Here is a 16,107-nt window from a genome sequence, read left to right as displayed (position 1 = left end):
TGGTCAGCGTGTACGCTCCCTCCTCCCCCACCGGACGCAGGCGGAGCACCCGGAAACGGGCTCTTGGTCCGCGTCTCCCTGGCAGGACGCGGGAGCGAGGCTCGGCGACAGACGCCCCCTCCCCCAGCCCGCTTCAGCGCCGCGCGGGAGGAGCCGGTAAGGAGCGGGAGGGGTGCGTCCGCGCGGGGACCCCCTCTGCACAGAGCTCCCCCCCCGTTCTCTTTGGGGCAGAGAGCGGAGAAGCCAAGGTACTGGGATGTGCTACAGAGCTCTGCCCCCCTCCCCGTGCTGGGGATGGGGAGTAGGGGGCTCTTGGCCCCCCTGTACTGGGGGAGGGGAGTAGAGGGAGGGGGCTCTTGGCCCCCCTGTACTGGGGGAGGGGAGTGAAGGGAGGGGGCTCTTGGCCCCCCTGTACTGGGGGAGGGGAGTAGAGGGGGAGGAGGGGGCTCTTGGCCCCCCCTGTGCTGGGGGAGGGGAGTGAAGGGAGGGGGCTCTTGGCCNCTCTTGGCCCCCCTGTGCTGGGGGAGGGGAGTGAAGGGAGGGGGCTCTTGGCCCCCCCCCCGGGGCGGGGGGGGGGGAGTGAAGGGGGGGAGGCAGGAATGCGGAGAGGGATGGGACCTGTAATCTCATATCCCAAAAGGTGCTGTTTTAACTCCCTGTGGTGGCACTTTTCATTTATTAGTAAGTTAAAGCGCCTGTAGCTGTTGTAACTAAACTGTCTTTACCAATCTGAGCACAGTTTGTTTCAGACACACAATTTTGCTGATTTGGATTTTCTGTCCATGGGAGCAGGAATAACCTGGCCGATGCAGCGAGAAACATCAGGAGAGCAAACGTTTTGATGGGTGGGCTGAGTAACGGTTCTTACTGGTCTGTTTCTTGCAGATCAAATGCAGCTTGGGGGTATAGACATCCAAACAATTGTTAACAGAATATATGCAGCTTTCCTTCTCCTGTGATAGGCTCAAAAGCAGTTCAGACCATCAGTGACTGAAAGTTACTAGAGCCGTGTTGTGAATGAGTCACAAAAAACTTATCAGACACATTTAATCTCTATTCCCGCTTATGGGATATACATCAACAGGCAACATTTTCCTACATGTATTAGTGTATTTGAATTAAAAAAAACCAAAAACTACACTGGCTTGATCCTTAACCAGTCTGAGAGTTGTTGATATTCACTACATATGAGTTGTATTGGATAGTTGATTTCCCAGCTACATTTCATGGCATTGTTTCTGTTCTGTGACTTCAAAGAGCGTGCAAGCATTAGTGGCACAAATAGTTACGGGTGTGAACTTAGTATTCTGTTTCTGTGCATACTTGCATATATGTTGCTTTGAGTGTTCACAGAAAGTGAATTTCATACCATTGAAATTCATTTGCACAAACACTCTTGAGAGACAAACACAAGGGGTACAGGCATAGTCAGAACAAACTTTAAAAACAGCAAATTTAAGGGGAAATGTTTTGCGGTGGTCATTGATTCTAGTTATCATTTGATGGATGGCTTGCTTGCATGAGTTTGAGGATCTCAGTCCAGTTACTAGTAGGTTTTGTGCAGTGGACAGCTATCTTCTACAAATGGCATTGATTGGGATCTTTATTAGCAGTCTCAGGAGTGATCCCAAGGTTTGAACGGGCATGGAGATTGATATGCTTTATCAGCCCAATGAGGGGGCCCCTTCAGGTCATTGTTGAGGTACGTTCTCACGACAGTGAGAGTGAGGAAAAGTTTGAACAGATGCTGCCTGTACCCAGGATATGGACTGAGGACCCCTGTGTCCAAAGTTGTAACTGGCACCTATCACCATCACCTAATAATGGTACTAAAACAATAGGCAGAAGAAGAGGAAAGATGAGAACTGATTATAGCTAGAATTGATTTCTAATCCTTTTGTAGTGAACAAAATTATTCTTTAACATACCATTCCTTTTAGCAGACTACACAAATGCTTCCTGTTTAGCACTTCCTTACATGTGTTCGTTCATACAAGACCTTGCTCAGTGGGACGCTGATCCTGACTTGGGCTTCTGACTGCTACTATAATATAAATAATAAATATAAGGATCAAGTTCACTGTACTTTTTTGTTTGCTGTTACTATTCTTGCTGTACTTCATTGCACTATCGCATCCCATATCTGTTTTGTATGTGAACAGGGTAAGCCATACTTTTGGCAGGTGCAGGGGATTAATAGAATGAACTACTCTTATTTTTCTAATGCACAGCTGTCCTTCCCATTCCAGTAATGTTTCACTTTGCAGTCTGTTGGGTGGAAGAGGCATTTGGCCTCCGTTATACCTTTTTGGTGCATCCAGAGTAGCACAAATGGTAAAATATGTCGTAAACAGTAATTTAGCCAAAACTGAAATGAGACCCAACCCAGTTGGATGGGAAATCTCTGAATCTGGAAACATTTGTTGAAGAAAAAAAATCTTTCATTTTCATTATACAGTACTGAAAACTGTAGGTAAGAGGCGCACATTTTTCTTTCATGTTGGGTGGGGTGGAGGGGAAATACGCCCTTCCTTCAGAGTTCACATTTCATTAAAAAGCAGAAGAATGGGCATCTGAGTTCTAGAGACATGAAAGTGAATTGTAACTAATTCTTTAGTCCAGTTGCAAAATGAATTAGTTTTTAATGGATTTTATACACTGTCTAGACTAGCCCTCAGGGAAACTGACCAGAATTGGCAATTGCCTTATTCTACTAAGAAAAATGAACAAGTGGCCGTTAATTATAATTGGGTAATGATAATTAATAAAAGGAAACTTATTATGCATTCCTTATCCACTATATTCTTGTGAGCACATGAAAAGAATCACAGTAGCAGGATTTCCCTTGCAAACTAAAGTTAACAAACAGTCAGCATACAGCTGTGAATTTAAAACATTATCTGGCATCATTTGCTGTACAAATGGAAGTTCTTAATCTACTAGTGCTATAAATGTTCCAATGAAATGTAGATCCCATGTCAGTTATGTAAGTTTCCTTACTACAAATAATTAGGATCCCATATAGACTATATAACATTCAGAATGTGCAGGCAATCTTAAGACTTACCTACATGGGGAAACTGACTGGAATAGCTCCATGTAGATACTCTGTTCTGGAATAAAAGTGATTTTATTCCAGAATAATATTCCCATATTAGAAGCACACTAATTATTCCAGAATAAAGTGATTTTTATTCTGGAATACTATCCACACTGGAAGCTATTTTGCAATAGTTACTCTGGTCAATTTCCCTGTGTGGACAGGCCCTGAAGTTTTGACTGTTCTTTACAATAGGTATCACGTAATCTGAAGAGAAGATTTTTACACGTTTTAAGATGGTTTTAAGTTAATTATACTTAAATGAGAGGTGCCGTCTGAATAGTTGACTAAATAGACTGTAGACCCATGAAACATAATACTTATACAGTCCATTGTCTGAACTGTGAGCGAAGTACCAGCGAATTCAAATAGAGGCCACAGTTAATAAACCGTCTTAAAAGGAATGTTAAAATATAACTTACTGTTTAAAAACATCTTAAACCCTGCAATACTATCTTCCTTTCAGGAGCTGCTACAGTGGAATGCTTTGTTATGAAAAGTTCTTATTGCACAAGACACCATCGATTCCTAATTAGAGGGTTAGTAATATTCAATCAAGAGACTGCATTTTCTGAATATCCCAAAGTGGTTATAATTAAAACTAAGGATACGTAAACACGGCACAAGTTAGAAGGCTGACGAGGGAGGACGGTCAACTGAGAAGAGGTAAAAACAAATTTATCCTGAAAGAATCCTTTGTATACACAATGAGGCTTTTATGCACTGGATTAGTGTAAACCTACATTCTTAATCTGAAACATCACATGTCTGTGTTTCAGGTTTACACAACCTCAGTTTCATCTAAACATCATGGGAGAGATTAAAGTCTCTCCTGACTATAACTGGTTCAGAAGTACAGTTCCTCTTAAGAAGGTATGTATGTTTTTATCATCTGTTTATGAAGTGGTATCTTATTTCTGAAAGGTCATGGTGTGCAGGGGTGGAAATTGCCTAAGCAATGGGCCTTTGTAGGTAATGGAAAATAGTCACTGGAGGTGGCAGATCTAGGTATTGATGTGGCCCCCATCACCGTGATATTTGAGTACTCAGCAAGTACTTTTATGTTCACGTAACTTTCATTGGAGGTGGTCTGTTACCTCTAGTGGGATTCATGGTGCCACCTGAGCTTTGGGAGCCTTCTGGAAAATGGTGTCTGTTGGGGGCCACAAGTGCCCTCTCGTGGCAACAAACGTTTGAAGCTGAGATTAGAAAAAGGTGGTGGAGCTGAGAGGGCTGCCGTGTACCATCCTTGCTGGGGTTGCCGCTGGCTTTGCCCACTGTGCCCACCAATTCACATGCTTACACAGCAATGCTGTCTTGACTCATGAAAATACTTTTTCTGTCAGCTTCACAAATTCATCCTGGGTTCTGACCGTCAAGCTATGGGTTCTTTCCATCTCACAAGTAATAATGGTGCAAGTAATATTAATATTATTATAATATCTCACAAGTAATAATGGTGCTGCAGGCCAAACTACCTCTTTGCAGTCCCATTGCCTCCAGATTATGCCCAAAATGGGTCTGCACAGATGTAATTGCACTTAATTTGTAGCCCGAGAGATAGTATAGGTGTACTGATGTCATAATTTAGCCTGCATATTGTCATACTGGGGATTTAACGAGATGGAAAGAACGCCCGTGAGACTGTGCCACTTCCTACAGGAACTGCATTGCATGTAAGCTCTTGAGCAAGTATAACTCCCCATTTGCTGATGATTTATGCATATTTTCATTTAATCAATTAATTTCAGGGTAATCAACGAAGGTTTTATCTGAGCCTCAAAGTACGGGCATAACTTTCTTTACTGATTGCTTATTTCAAAATAAAAAACGACAGAGTCAAAGATACCACAGTGACGAATGCGGGAAGTGGGCGAGACCTAAACAAGCCAGTCTTGGTCTCTGAAAGGGGAAAAGCTCAATTTTAATTATAGTTCATTGTGGGGGTTGTTTCTAGGAATAGGACACTTCCCTCTTCGGCTGTGATTGTTAGCAATATGGTCAGCATGGAGGAGGCAAGGTTCCCTGATGCAGAAGGAGGGAAAACGGGGCTTGCCATCCCACTTCTTCCCTCCTCGTTGCTGCTTTGTGCTGCCACCAAATCAACGTAGTGAGCTCCCACAGTTTGTTCTTTGTGGGGTAGCGGGGGTGAGAGGCTTGGAGATACTAGGCTGCTTTTCTTGCACCCGCCACGTGTTATCACTGCCACTTCTCCCCCTTCCTGCTGAGGTCATAGATAGATGGAAGCCTGTTCCTTCTAGGAGGAGGCTTAGAGGGATGCTGAAAATTAAATCAGTTTTTAAAGATTCTTTCATTCTGCCTCTGATCCTAGTTTGAGTGATGCTATCTGTTTATAGCCATACACCTTAGTACTTGTGATCAGTAAAGACCAAAGAGTGCAACGGAATAAGTACTTAGTGTGGCGTCCTGGCTAAATTCCACTGCAGATAACTATTCTGCTGACATAAAATTCACCCTGCAGTTGCAACTGGAGAAATGGCTCTTCACTTCCTCTCCTGAAAACTACTAGTACTTCTGGTGCAGAATGGCGTCTGCCTTCCACCCCACTGGTGATTGCATTTCCAAAATGTGATAAGTCATTCCCATAGTTAATCTGCAGTGTTACAAAGAAAAGTGCTTTATAGATAGACGTTATGACTTGCAGATGTGTGTGGTGGGGAAGAAGGTTGGTTTTGTGGGTAGAGGACAGGGCTTGGAGCCAGGAGCCCTTGTGCTATGTTTGTCATTCAGGAAGCCCTTGCAAAACTTTGTGCAAGTCATTTAAACTGCATACAGCCCAGTTTCCTGAGTGTAAAATGGGGTGGGAGTGGGGAGAATGCGGAGGATAAACTAACTCACTTTCATAAAGTGCTTTGAGAGCCTCAGGTAGGAAGTGCTGTATGAGTGGAATGTTCCGTCTCTTTAAAATGTCACACCGGCTATCTGTAAAACAATGTCTTACTATCTAAAATATTATCCTGCTCTGAGACAGTCATGGGGTGAAATTCTGGCTCTATTGACGTCAATGGGAGTTTTGCCATTTATTTCACTGGAGCCAGATTTCACCCAAAATGTAAATTCAATAATCAATCAAATGTGGTGTAACAGAACAGAAGGTGGTCGATAACCTGTCTGAATCAGCTGTTAATCAGTGTGACTCAGCTGTGCAACATTTATTGCAGATCCAAACACATCACACTAAATCTACATATTATGTGGCTCTTTCTCAAATGGAACAAGTGTTTGCCATACTCTGGGTGCCGTTAATTGTCTGGCTTTGGGGAAAGTAATCTCTCTGGACCTCAGTTCCCCATCGCATGTATTGAGTCTTAATCATTTCTTTAACACTTGCCTTACACTGAGTACTTCACTTGAGGATATTAGCATGTTTCATTTTCAAAATCATGAAGGTATGTGCTTGTTACACAGACACACAGGGCCACGATGAACAGATTCAATTAATAATCTTGCATAGCAGAGGAGAACTTTCTTTCACGTAATGTAAGAGTAGAAATGCGAGTTCCTTAGCAGTTCCAGGGCTCTGAAGTCCTGGCACTAAATCCTTTCTAATTTCTTGGAAACTTTACAAAAACTACTGATAATATGATAATCACATGCTCCCTTAACCTCAAGTACAGACTTCCTTGTAAATCACAGATTTGTTGTCAGCCAGGCAGATCTTAGGATTTGTGATATGGCATTTCCGGAGTATCCATAGAGAGGTTGTACTGCTCTGACAATGAGAAAAAGCTTTTGGGTGCTACCAGTTCAATAAGCTGTAAATTTAAAATGGATCACAGATGCATAAACAGAGAGGTCTGCATCTGTTGTACTGCATGGGCTTTATTTGGGGGTTTTATGGTCACTGAGTTTATTTGGCCTGTAGTCCTGTACTACTGGTGAGTTTTGTACCTTTAAAAAAAATCCTAAATATACACAGCAATATGCCTGAAAAGCAAACTGTGAGATTGAGACTTCTCAAGCTCTTATTCTTTAAAGATGCCATTTGTGCAGGATTTTCATTCTTGGGTCTTGAATTCCTAGCATAAGACAGGGAGAACACAAAGGTCTGAAGGCTTTTGGCCTGTAAGGGCAGCAGTAGTGGCTGGGGTCTAAGCAAGCCACTTCCTCAGCTGGTCATGTGCCGCTCTGCTTCTCCAACGTCTCTCCCTTTAACATTCTAGTGAACTCCTCTTGGACAGTAAATCAGCTCTCTGTCCCATTCCAGCTTGTACTACTTTGGGTATCCTGTGAACGGTGTCCCTATCTTACAGTCAGACCTCCATTGTTTCAGATTAGTGGTCCCAATTTTCTGGGTCTGTTTAAGACAGTAGTGTTAAATAGTCACCAGACCTGCAAGTTCTTGGCCCACCCCCAACTACCTCCATATATCAAGGCCTAGGAAAACTGAGTCAGTTGCAGGGTGCTGTCCTTCCAACCCAGAACTTTGATGATGTTTCTCAGTTGGAGGAGGATGTTCTTGGTGGTGTAGAGTCAGACCTTTAGCAGCCAGGGGGCTAGTCAAACCATAGAAGGAATTTTCCTCCTGGCCAAGCATGTGCCACTACTTATGGTATAGTACAGGGATTGGCAACCTTTGGCATGCAGCCCATCAGGAAAAGCCCCCGGTGGGCCAGGACGGTTTGTTTACCTGCCGCGTCCGCAGGTTCGGCCGATCGCAGCTCTCGCTGTCTGTGGTTCACCGTCCCAGGCCAATGGGGGCAGCGGGAGCGACGGGCAGCACACCCCTAGGTGCGCGCCGCTTCTCGCAGCCCCCATTGGTCAGGAGCAGCAAACTGTAGCCAGTGGGAGCTGTGATCAGCTGAACCTGCGGATGTGGCAGGTAAACAAACCGGCCCGACCCGCCAGCGGCTTTCCCTGACAGGCAGCGTGCCAAAGGTTGCAGATTTCCTGGTATAGTATCTTCTACGAGTTGGTCCCATTTGTAAACAGACTATTGGGATGCTCCCATGATAAATTCCTACACCAATTTTCATATCTAAAATTACTCTATCCGATACAAGGGACCAGAGTGCCTGATTCAGGAAGATGCTAAGCTCAAACCGAACATTAGTTCAGCTGGGGTTATGTAACTTGTATATTGGTAAGGAAAAGATCCCTACATAAAACAATCTCTGCAAGCTGCCATAATTCACTTCTTACTTCTGGCACTTGCACTGGACTTCAGTTGTTCAGAACATCACAAACGTCCATAAGACCGTGATTGTTCTATTAACTAAAACCATACTGCTTAGAGAGAGCGTCTGATCAGCTTCTTTTCTATTTCACAACCTCAGTTCTGCCTCCAGATGTGCGTAGGCGGACAGCGTAAACATCACATTTATTAAACAGGCAATGGGTGAAAAGTTATTCTGAAGGGTAGCAAAGGGTGAACTTATTTTGAAAGAAAAATCTTGTCATGTTTTTCACAAACTGTGCTACTAGAAACTGAATGGGAGATATCTGGTATCAGGCTTGCACAAAGTTTCACTAAATTCTCTTCTTCCAGATCATAGTAGACGATGATGACAGTAAAGTGTGGTCCCTATATGATGCAGGATCCAAGAACATCAGGTGCCCACTCATATTTCTTCCACCTGTAAGTGGAACTGCAGATGTGTTTTTCCAGCAGATTTTGGCACTGACTGGATGGGGTTACAGAGTTATTGCTGTGAGTATTCTCAATGCAACATCAAAATTCAGTGTTTGTTTGCTCTTATGTTACAGTAAATAAAACCAGAGTTTTAGGTGCATCTGGTAAAGGTCAGCTTCTAAGTTTGTTTAGCTCGTAATTTTTGGAGGAATCAAAGCAGAGAACTCCAGGGAAGGCTATACTAAGGTATATTCTGGGGTATGTAACATGCAAAACTGGGCCTAGACCAAACCTGTGTTCACTATGTGAGTATGTGAAACATACAAAAATGTATATTAGATTTATACCGAGTGGATTCGTTCTGTGATATTTTTTTCTTTACTCCATGAACACCAGGAGTTGGAGTTTGCTGATGTCTCATTCATAGGGTTTTACCAAATTCACAGTCCATTTTGGTCATAGGACTTTAAAAATCGTTAATTTCATGATTTCAGCTATCTAAATCTGAAACTTCAAGTTGTTGTAATTGTAGGGGCCCTGAGCCAAAAAGGAGTTGGGGGGAGGGGGGTGGCAAGGTTATTTTAGGGGGGTTGCGGTACAGCTGCCCTTACTTTTGTGCTGCTGCTGACAGCAATGCTGCCTTCAGAGCTGGGCAGCTGGAGAGCGGCGGCTGCTGGTCGGGAGCCCAGTTCTGAAGGCAGAGCCGTCGGCAGCAGCAGTGCAGAAGTAAGGATGGCATGGGATGGTATTGCCACCCTTCTGTGCTTCTGTTGGCGGGGTGCTGCCTTCAGAGCTGGGTGCCCAGCCAATAGCCACCCAGCTCTGAAGGCAGTGCAGAAGTAAGGGTGGCAATACTGCAATCCCCCTAAAATAACCTTACAACTCCCCATAACCCCCTTTTGAGTCAGGACCCCCAATTTGAGAAACGCTGGTCTCCTCCGTGAAATCTGTATAGTATAAGGTAAAAGCGCAAACAAAAGACCAGATTTCACCGGGGGTGGGGGGGTGGGGTGGGGAGGGAGAGCATATTTCAGTCTGTGATGCGTTTTTCATGGCCGTGAATTTGGTAGAGCCCGACTCGTTCATTTCTCTTGAGGTTTTGTACAAGAGGAATTCTAAGTTTGCAGTTGACACTCTTTCCAGTGCAACAACTTCCCATGGCCTTGATTTGTCTTCAGTTGGATCTCTGTTAGCTCCTCTCTGATTCAGCTTGATATTGGTCAGGAATATAACTATGGTAGTTGGCTTCTCTGAAAGGCCAACGTGATGTGATGTAACTTTGGTCAAGGTACAGCCAGACTACCCCACTTATCCACATCATTTTAAGAAGCATTACCTGGTGTCTAAAAATTTAACTGAATGGGTAATTTAACCTAAAGGCTCCAGTATGACTGAGCTGTCCGCATGTAGTTATGGGTCACTGCCCAACTTCAGGCCTTTACTGCCTTTGTTTTTCCTTGGCCACTTCTGGCCCTGTTCCCCTTTCTATGTCTGCTTCCATCAGAGTTTGCTCCTTTCACCTTCCATCCTTCCAGTGGAGCAAAGCTGATGGTGTTTTATAAATTCTACCCATTTAAAAAAAAAGTCTTCCTATTGGATCAGACATTGATCAATCTGGTTTCCCTCCAGCAGTGACCAGTATCTGTTGTTTCAGAAGGAAACCTTTCAGCTCTGCTTCCTGTTCCTAAGCCAGTTGTACAGTGGATGAGGGGTTGCCATCCTTTATCTTCAGAAGTTGAGTTTACTGAAAAGGCATACAACTTGATTACCCCCTTGCCTAGCTAGCCTGGCTGAAAATATTAAGTCACAAGATTTTTTTTTTTTTAGAAGGACTTAGTTGTAGTGTTTGTCTTGATGCCTCTCTGCTGCTGGGAATTCCACGGGGAGGATCTGAATTTTTTAGCAGAAGCCTTATTTATGCAAATAGTAGTGTAGCTTTAAGTAGTGTACATCTTTACTAGATAATGATTTTATTTCTGATGATTTTTATGGTATGGGAACCCTAGAAACAACATTAGTCTATTGTACAACACAATGAGAATTTTGCGCATCCAATGTTGAATGTCTTAGCTGCATCTGTTTGGCCAGGTTTTAATATACAAGGCTTTAAATATTTTTTTTAAGCAGAAAGCCCAAAGGTGCTTCTGGAGATACGAAAGAGCAGCTGCTTAAAGAACAGCTTCATTTAATTACTCATTATACTTTCATTTTACTTTGTTACTCTAGTTGCAGTATCCAGTGTATTGGGACCACCTTGAGTTCTGCGACGGATTCCGAAAACTACTAGACCACCTACAACTGGATAAAGTTAGTGCCCTGAGATTGACAAATAACGTGGTGTTACTATAAAAATGTTAGGTAAAAAAGCCTAGAGTTTATTAAGAACTAACATGCAGAAAATGTCCATGCTATGATGCAGGCTTATTAAAAACAAGAAATTCAAAATTGAAGCAAACACTATCCAAAAACTGTCCTGCTTTGATTTCATTAGTCACTGCTTTCAGGAATTGTTTAAAAAAAAAAAAAAATTGCATGTGGTTTTTTATTAATTTCAGTTTTGTAGTTAATTAATTACTTAGGTCTTTGGGGCAAAGACAGTCTTTTTATTCTGTTTGTACAGTACATGGCACAATGGGTGCTAGTATTGTTTATCTGTATTATTCTAATAGTAAGTAATGGTAGTAAATGACATATCACAACATCTTCAATCTTGAATTAAAATAACTATTGAAGAGAGGTTAAAATAATTGTTCATACTATATTGATTTTGGCATGATAAATATACTAAAGTCCTGATTTGAATATTTGAGACGCCTGTGTTGCCCGTGTCTTTATTTTCAGTCTTTAAAGTATCTTTCTTTTTAAAATTACAACATCTGAGAGGTGTTTTAGTATTTTTATTTTTATTTTTTTTGGTTGAAAATAAATTTTTGAACTTCAGTTATTTCTAAATAAACTTTCAGCTTATGTCAGAATACGAGGAAAGGAATAATATTGTAATGTTATGTTTTTACAATATGTTATGCATGGATATTCAGGATAGATATAAGTTGTTACATAACTTGTGTTTGGTTTTAAATTAGGTTCACCTTTTTGGCGCTTCTTTGGGAGGCTTTTTGGCTCAAAAATTTGCTGAGTATACACACAAATCCCCCAGAGTTCAGTCTCTGATCCTGTGTAATGCTTTCAGTGACACTTCCATTTTTAACCAGACATGGACTGCGAACAGGTGAGAAATATTGATAAAACGTAATGTCAGTCTTTGACCGTTATTACATTTTATAGTAAAATGTCAGTTTTAGACAAATGTAGTTTCAAAAACAGATTACTTGCTGGTAATCTGAGCAAGCAATGGAAAAACAGGTGGCAAAATACTTTAAAAAGCCATGTTACAAGGAAGGTGCACACTTTCACAATCAGGATTTTGAAACCTGGAATTTTAACATTGGAGAGAAGTTTTTGTTTTTTGTCTTAAACTTTTATGACTGATATAATCAGACTTGGGAAAGACTGAGTCAAGACTAGATCTTTGTTTTGCCTAGCGGATATATTAAGCTCAAATGAAACCAGTGTGGTGAAGAATACTTTTAAAATACACTCTCGCAGGATAGAGTCAGTAACTTTCAGTGTATTATATTCCTATACACACAGTTCTCTATCTGTTATTTTAAAAGCTTATGTAATGATTGCCCTAGTGAAGTCCTGCACAAACCACTTGATTTGAAATTAAACTCAAATGTTTTTTGGGGGGGGAAGAGAGGAGAAACCAGAAGACACAACCTTTTAATTTTTGGAGGTCTTTAAACTTGAAGAGATTCATGTGATCTCATGTTTATATTTCAGCTTTTGGCTAATGCCTGCATTTATGCTGAAGAAAATTGTTCTTGGAAACTTTGCTTCTGGTCCTGTAGATCCTGTAATGGCAGATGGAATCGATTTCATGGTTGATAGGGTAAGTGAGTCTTGGATGTCTAATTCTGGTAACGTTGAGCATGTTTAACCTTGCTTTTAAAGATAGCGTACTGCATATGCCGTAGGTACATTGCTGCCATCTTTACTTACCTAATATAAAAGATAAACAATAAGTGGCAGACCCTGAGCTAGTGTTACTTTGCATAGCTCTATTGACTTCAATGGAGCTATGACAGTTTACAGCAGCTAAGGATCTGCCTCGTTTGTCTCTGTTCCTTAAGGAACACTTGATATTTTCAGGTTTCAGAGTAGCAGCCGTGTTAGTCTGTATCCGCAAAAAGAACAGGAGTACTTGTGGCACCTTAGAGACTAACAAATCCGATGAGATGCTCTGTAGCCCACGAGAGCTTATGCTCAAATAAATGTGTTAGTCTCTAAGATGCCACAAGTACTCCTGTTCTTTTTGATATTTTCAAGATGCTGTGCAAACAGTGTTACTAGCCTAGCTAGCTGTGGTTAAGTTCAAGCTCCATTAAAGAGAAAAAGGCTAATGTATATGGAGTGTATTGACTCCCTGGTGTCCTCTAGAGAAGCAGTACCTGGGATACTGGAGGTCCTACAGGACATCTGTCATTATGTAGTGCAGGATGCGATGAAGTCTGCCTCTTGTATCCCCTTCCAGGCACTGTAGAGATATAAAACTGCAATTTAAGCCCTTCTTAGGGAAGTAGTGGTCAGGGCTCTTTTAAAAAAACAACCAGTAGCCACCGTATTTCTTTGCAGGGGTGTGATGATGGCGGGGGAGGAGAGGTGGCCACCCACCCCCAGACCAGATGATGGAGGGGCAGCCAGAACAAATGAGTGGCATTGTGACCCCATGCACCAGGGGGCAAAGTCATTTGTTCATATTTGGCCTGGCCACCCTCCTCCATGTCCCCCATCACGATGGACCAAATCTGAGTGAGTGTTGTGGCAACCTCGTGCATGGGGTTGCAGTGCCACTCAAATTTGGGGCAACTGGACACCTAACCTAAGTCCTGCTCCTTAGCAAAATTTGGGTTGTGCCCATTTCTTCAGCTATGTTACCATAAACCTCCCCAAGTGAAACTGAATTCATAGCCTTTATTTCCATGTATTGACAGCTGGAAAGCCTGGGCCAGAGTGAGTTAGCATCGAGACTTACCCTCAACTGCCAGAACTCCTATGTGGAACCTCATAAAATTCGAGACATTCCTGTAACTATTATGGATGTAAGGTGTTTTTTTTTTTTTTTTCTTCCCCCTTTCTTCCTTTTAGCCTATTGCTTCACCTGGCTGGATTGAGTAGGGTTTGGCTATTCCATGAGCAACTGTAATACTTGATCACCTTTGTAGAACAAAACGTGGAAGATCTAATTTCATGTTAGGTGTTGCTTTCTACTCATTATGCAACACTATGAATTAACTGTAAAATGTCACTGGGGTATTGTGCACAGTACAGTCTGAGCTCATGGCCCTATAAACTAGGGCAGCATGACTTCCATTTTCTGGATTATGACATGCCTATAAAATGTTAGGTGCTCTTAAAGATGCAATTGTTCTCTGTCCCTATTAACTTCAGTGTCACGTTGAGGTCAAACTGTAATAACTGAGGCAGATGTGAACAATATAGGAAATCACTCCTAAGCTTATTACTGAAGGGCAAAGCCTCGCACCTGTCAAATAAGCATAAAAAAATGTGTAATTTATTTTATACAGTAAGACCGTGGGCTTTATTCTTGGAGATGGATTTCACTGTCGGGCAAATCTCACTTCACAAAGAAGCTAGAAAGCAGTGAGGTGATTGTTAGAATCATTCTAGTATGCTATGGTAAATAGCTACAAAAAACGTGATTGGCTTCAGAGTTACTCTGTGATTGTTTTCAAGGTGTTTGACCAGAGTGCACTTTCAACTGAAGCGAAAGAAGAAATGTACAAACTGTACCCCAATGCCAGAAGAGCTCACCTTAAAACAGGAGGCAATTTCCCTTATCTCTGCAGAAGCGCTGAAGTCAATGTCTATATCCAAGTAAGCCTCTGAAATTCAAACCTTTCCTAGCAACGGGTTTAGAAATGTCCCAGCAGAGTCCCGTCTTTCTCATACCCTCATCTGCTGCTGTTCCCTAACCTTTGGGAGTGCAGACACTGAACCCAATTGGTGCAGGAGGGTCGGGGCTACACAGCAGCCACACTTGTTGGTCCTGGGTTTGAGGTTGGCTTTCATGTGCCTGATATTGCTGCACTCCCCCCGAGCTCTTGTGTTCCGTGTAGGTGGAGCAAATGTTGGTGTATGAACTAATGCTATGTTTTGACTGAACTATAATGGGGACTGGTTCCTGGATTTCACTGGCAGGGGAGGCGTGCTGCTTTCCTCTTACCTGGTACCTTACCCATCATTCTGTATTGCTGCTTCAGAGTTCCTTTTCATGTCCAACAGATACACTTACTGCAGTTCCATGGTACACGATATGCAGCCATTGATCCTTCTATGGTTAGTGCAGAAGAACTAGAAGTCCAGAAAATCAAGCTTCACAGCAGCAGTGAACAAGAGCAGCAGTAGCTTTCTCTCAATCAGTTAAAGCCGTGAACCAATCTGGTTGTCTTCCTGTATATAATCCGCTGTTTCCAATCTGCCTTTTTTTACGTTAGCCGGTTATCACTGTGCAACTCCAACAGGGTTGATATTATTCAGCGTAATGCAACCGAGAACGGTAATCTACAGCAGTGTAACAGGATACTTTGGTTTAAGTTTTCCTTTGAATGTAAGGAAGTACCTTTGAGAAGACTCCAGTTTTAAAGAATTGAGATACATTTTGCTACCAAAGTCTTCACCACTACGTTCTTAAAACAGAACCCCATTTCTTTTTTATATTTTTATTTAGCTGTATATATTGCACATGCAGGTTGTGTACTTAAAAGCTCATTTATAATTTTGTTGACTATTTGGATTAAAAAATGCTGAAGTGCCAATGTTGACATCACTTATTTGCTTCATAAGTTGTGTTGCAAGTTAGTTACTTTATTTCTACCTGAAATATGAAGCATTACAGTTTTTAACTTGCTAGCTGTAACAATGGTTTTCAATAAAACTTCAATTTCAACAAGTGGCTTTTTTCTAATTGCCTACATAGAATTACTGTAGCTTAACGTGGTCTTTCAGAGCTACATGTGGATGTAAATAGCATCAAAGTGCAGTGCTACCATCAGAAAAGGTGTGTTGAAGGATGTTAAATTCTGCTTAGATTTGTTTTAAGGGTGTTTATTGAACGGTAAAACCGCTTGAATCATAGTGAATTCCAATTGAATTGGGTTGGATAAGAGTGTTTTCAGCATGTGGATGTGAATTTTAAAAAGCATTTTATAAAACACAGATTGAACTAAGAAAGAAATCACCCATCACCTTACAGGAAAAATATTCTAGTTTATTGGAGAACAGATTTGATTTCTCCCTTAAACACTGTAAAAAATACAAAACTTCACATGAC

At 41.9% G+C, this 16,107-nt stretch overlaps 1 protein-coding gene across 3 annotated transcripts; it reads left to right on the top strand.

Annotated features, from left to right (window-relative positions):
- SPG21 (SPG21 abhydrolase domain containing, maspardin) lies at positions 1–15,713 on the top strand. 3 transcript variants are annotated; one of them, XM_034783988.1, is made up of 10 exons: positions 1–156; positions 3,567–3,766; positions 3,880–3,973; positions 8,610–8,771; positions 10,920–11,000; positions 11,777–11,922; positions 12,537–12,645; positions 13,748–13,855; positions 14,511–14,651; positions 15,060–15,713. In XM_034783988.1, exons 3-10 carry the CDS (start codon positions 3,911–3,913, stop codon positions 15,180–15,182), a joined length of 933 nt encoding a protein of 310 aa, XP_034639879.1. In that variant the 5' UTR covers positions 1–156; positions 3,567–3,766; positions 3,880–3,910; the 3' UTR covers positions 15,183–15,713. The 3 variants fall into 3 exon arrangements, with proteins under 3 accessions (XP_034639879.1, XP_034639880.1, XP_034639881.1); XM_034783989.1 differs by lacking the exon at positions 1–156 and adding an exon at positions 226–248; XM_034783990.1 differs by lacking the exon at positions 1–156 and adding an exon at positions 738–845.
- The last annotated feature ends 394 nt before the right edge of the window (positions 15,714–16,107 follow it).

Source organism: Trachemys scripta, chromosome 10 (assembly GCF_013100865.1).
Source record: "Trachemys scripta elegans isolate TJP31775 chromosome 10, CAS_Tse_1.0, whole genome shotgun sequence".
Taxonomy (NCBI): domain Eukaryota; kingdom Metazoa; phylum Chordata; order Testudines; family Emydidae; genus Trachemys; species Trachemys scripta.
Note: the sequence above shows the minus strand (reverse complement) of the source record. Positions and strands in the feature narration are given on the sequence as shown.

Excerpts from the sequence above, each read along its gene's own strand:
- SPG21 (XM_034783988.1), top strand. The coding sequence starts at position 3,911 with ATGGGAGAGATTAAAGTCTCTCCTGACTATAACTGGTTCAGAAGTACA. Across the intron at positions 3,974-8,609 it reads GTACAGTTCCTCTTAAGAAG|ATCATAGTAGACGATGATGA; the intron begins GTATGTATGTTT and ends CTCTTCTTCCAG. Across the intron at positions 14,652-15,059 it reads AAGTCAATGTCTATATCCAA|ATACACTTACTGCAGTTCCA; the intron begins GTAAGCCTCTGA and ends CATGTCCAACAG.